This window comes from Caenorhabditis briggsae (assembly GCF_000004555.2).
Source record: "Caenorhabditis briggsae complete genome, chrII, whole genome shotgun sequence".
In the NCBI taxonomy this organism is placed as follows: Eukaryota; Metazoa; Nematoda; class Chromadorea; order Rhabditida; family Rhabditidae; genus Caenorhabditis; species Caenorhabditis briggsae.
The window spans coordinates 6873498-6877334 of NC_013486.2; the positions used below are offsets into that span (position 1 = coordinate 6873498).

At 39.2% G+C, this 3837-nt stretch overlaps 1 protein-coding gene across 1 annotated transcript; it reads left to right on the top strand.

Annotated features, from left to right (window-relative positions):
- Nucleotides 1-1391: 1391 nt before the first annotated feature.
- Nucleotides 1392-3608, top strand: CBG03244 (the record flags this gene model as incomplete). Its single annotated transcript, XM_002631352.1, has 3 exons — nt 1392-1537; nt 2990-3401; nt 3447-3608. 3 exons carry the CDS (start codon nt 1392-1394, stop codon nt 3606-3608), a joined length of 720 nt encoding a protein of 239 aa, XP_002631398.1.
- Between the last annotated feature and the right edge of the window lie 229 nt (nt 3609-3837).

Sequence of the window (3837 nt, forward strand, 5' to 3'; positions counted from 1 at the left end):
TATATATATATATATATATAGACATATATTTTTTTTAATATTTGACATCAATTTTCATTAATTATTTTGTTGATAATTTAATTGGCTTAGCAATCGTGATGTTTAGTTAAGTATTGGCACCCACAGCTGAGTAAGTCCTCGACTTGCATACCGTAAACACTCGAGTTGAACGCTGGTCCAAAAATATGATTTAGTTTCCCAAAAATTCAAACATGATTCTCAGTTTTTCTGAATTTCATGAAATCTTTCCCTACAAAAAATTTCAAACTGTCAACATACAAACGTTACAAATTTGGCGATTGTTGATATTAATGATCAAAAACTCCCTTTATCAGAGAAAACAGATTCAATTCCCACTTGAAATGCAGTCACCTTATAATTTCGTTCATTAGAAAACCATAATCTTATCTTCGTTCGTAGATTCTATCTTTTTCAGTCAACGAAATTCTTAAACAACCAAGATACTCATTTTTCTCTCATGTGATGGGGTTAGCTAAAGTTATCACCGGAAAGTAAAAGTTGAACGGTTTGTAGGAAAAAAAGTAAAAGTTGAGCGGTTTGTAAGAAAAATGGTAAATATATATTGACAAACTTTTCAAGAAGAACTATCTAGAAGATAAGATCGTAAGGAAAACTAGATCCCGGGTAGATGTGTAAGGCTCTAAAACACATTGAAGGTGGAACCTAGATCTGAACGTTTATCGTCATTTAATCCCATTCAAGATATCTTTTCATTGTCAGTTTGAACTTATATCATCACACTCCTTTCTCTCTGAAACTCTTTATTCTTGAGTGATCTTTGTAGTCGACTGACCCATACCGGTTTGTTCCGGGGGGACGAAACAGATACGTATTCACTCCGCCCATTGTCCGTCCCTTGTCCGGCGGGTCTACCATTCTCAGTCTTCTTCTACCATTTGGGCCCCAAAGCCTCCTCACCTAGTTTTCTCTTTTTTTCCCGCCCCAATTGTCCAGCTCCTCCCCCTTTTCACCTTCTTATCATATTGGTCATGACAACTGAGGAGGAATAAACGGCGGAGAAAAAAAGAAGAAGGCATCAGAAGTAACGGACAAAACAAAAGACAATTGAACAATTACAATTACATGGTATGTTCATCTACCCGTACATCTTCTTCTTCTGCCCCATAGCTTCTTCTGCTTCTACTTCTCGTCGTCATTACATCAGAAGAAAAAGAAGAAGAAGAAGAAGCTGTGGGCGACTTGTGTAAATCAATCAGCAGGCGAATCGTGTCGTTTTTCTTGTACTATGTCGAACCGCCTCTCTCTCCTCACTTCTTCCACCTCTCAACTATTATCGTTATCTCTTCGCTTTTTTCCTTTTTTCTGCTTCAATCGATCCCTTACCATTGTCATCTTTTAAATTTCAGAACATGCCTTCCGAAATTTCAAGGATCTTGCTCTCATTGATCCTAGTGCTCGTTGCACTTCTGTCGAGTACGAATTCGGCTCCAGCTTTTTGTAGGGCGTGTAATAAGAACTGTTTTATGCCAGTCAACGGAACAGAAGAAGTCAACAGGTAAGAGATAGATTGAGGTGGCCTTGACAGTTTGACCTTGAGGTCATTAGGGTACAGGATTGGAAGCGAGAAGCTTATAGAAGCTGTAAACAATCTCTGTCATCTAGCTAGCATTAAGCTAGCGGAAAAAATGAATATGATCTAGTCTAGTGCAATATTTTGATTAAAAAGGGGGATTTTCGGAGTTTCTTTGGAGTTACGATATGCATTCTAACGTGACGGTGTACAATGCTTTTAGTCCCAGCTGGCTCAGTCGTTACTGTCAAGTTTTAGCTCAATTATCCCGGTTCCTATGGAAGATATCAAAAGTGTGCCGACTGATAAAATTTTTGTGATATTATCAAAAACAATTTATCTGTTAACAATTTTCTTATATCTTTTAGAGGGGCCGAGATGAATGGGCTCAAAGTTGAGCCGGGACCCTTCTATTACAGATTTGACGGTAATCCTAATTGGTCTACGATTTCTTTGCTGCATTAAGATAGTTCCACACATAATAATTATTCCGAGAGTTCTCTAAAACTCCTGAGCTCCCTGATTGTGAGCGAAGACCTTCCATTGCTCACGATGCTTCTAAACCTTCCTTCTGATCTCTTGACCTCCAAACTCTTATCACCCAGTCATTTTTCTTTCCGTCTCTATCGCAACCATTTCCGCTATGAATTTTACCACCGGAAACCCCCATAACGTCTTCTCGAGACGCAAAGGATTTAGGGGGTTTAGTTGTGAGATAAGCGATAAATGGGTTTTGCAGAAAAGTGACCTTTGCCAAAACAGGCTTTGATATCCGGTGTCTCTATGTAAAGTTGGAGGAGTTTGTGAATGGAAAATGATAACGAATTATCAACTTTTTTTGCTATGATAAAGGATGTAATTTATCTTCATTCGAGAATCTTCTATAGGAAGTCAGAATATTGACGCGCTAAGTTCTGGTAGACTTTTGACTAGACATCCAGACTTATAAAAAGTTTTTTCAAGTTAGATGACGTCACATTGATATCCAGATAAGTACAAATAGTACTCTGCTCATTCCCGATCTTTCTACTTCGTTCTCTAATCTAACCATCCCCACGTGACTCCGATCTTTTCATGTCTCACTTTTTGGGTACAGTCCCAATTTTGAAATCATTGAAATCAATTCAAAATAAATCACCTTATTGTGAGCGAGACGTGAAAAGAGACAAAATTTTGGGGTGACAGCGGGACGGTTGATTTACGAGCGAAACCCTTTAGCACTGAGAAACTTTAGGTGATATCGAGAGATAGAGAGAACGTTCTCGTCGTCTTATCAAAACTTTTGAAGAAGATTTCGCGCGATGCGCGTCGTCTCGTTTCCGAAGGGTCTCTGGCTTTTGGCCGATTTTGGGTGATTAAAATGATTGATAAGTTAATGGGATTTTTATGGGAATGATAATAACCAAAAACTTTTTAAAATCTGTTTTCTCATTTCAGCACAGCAATTGACGTTGATCTACTTCACGAAATCGAAATTGAAGACAATGCAGTCAGATCAGAAACAAAAAGGACGAAAAGAGAAGTGGAGTTCCGTGCTTGCTCTCGATTCCAGATTGAGATGCTTTTGATTCCATTGGCCATTGCTATGATCCCATTGGTCCTCTGTGCTCTCTTCGTTTGTACTTGCTGGTGTGGACCAAAAGAATCCCGGGGAAAACTGCCAGCTGAATTCCTAGCAGCTCTTCCGATGTCCAAGAAAAGGATTGCATCAGAAGAGATTGAGCTGGAATGGGGAGATGGATATGTGGCAAGAAAGGATTCTACGAAAACCAAATTCTCGACGACAGTTTCCTATATTGAGGCTAGAAGGGAGAGTATCTGGTCTATGGCTAGTGTTGCTAGTGATACGGTAAGACAAAAAAAATGAACAAATTGAGTAATATTTGGGTTTCAGGCTGCGGAAAACTTGAAACATGAATCAGCAAAATGCGAAGCTCAATTAGCGGCGTCTTTATCTTCGGCTCCAAAGCTCACGAAAGCGATATCCTGTGACTCCATCAAACGAACACGATTCTCCGATACAGTATCCGTGATTTCACTGGATAGCCGACGATGATTGTCCGAATCTTCTCAAATAGGTTTATTTCTAGAATCTATCCCATTTGTTACTTTACTATTGCTCTCCCACTGCCACGTCACATTCTAGTCATCCAATGTCATTTTGCTGGGTACATGTCGTCGTCAATGTATTGGATTTGTCTTTTGAAGACGAAGATGTTCGACACCTTCTCCATTTCTTTTGCTTCCTTCCTTTCCTTCCTTAGTTATCCACTTTCTGAGTTGCG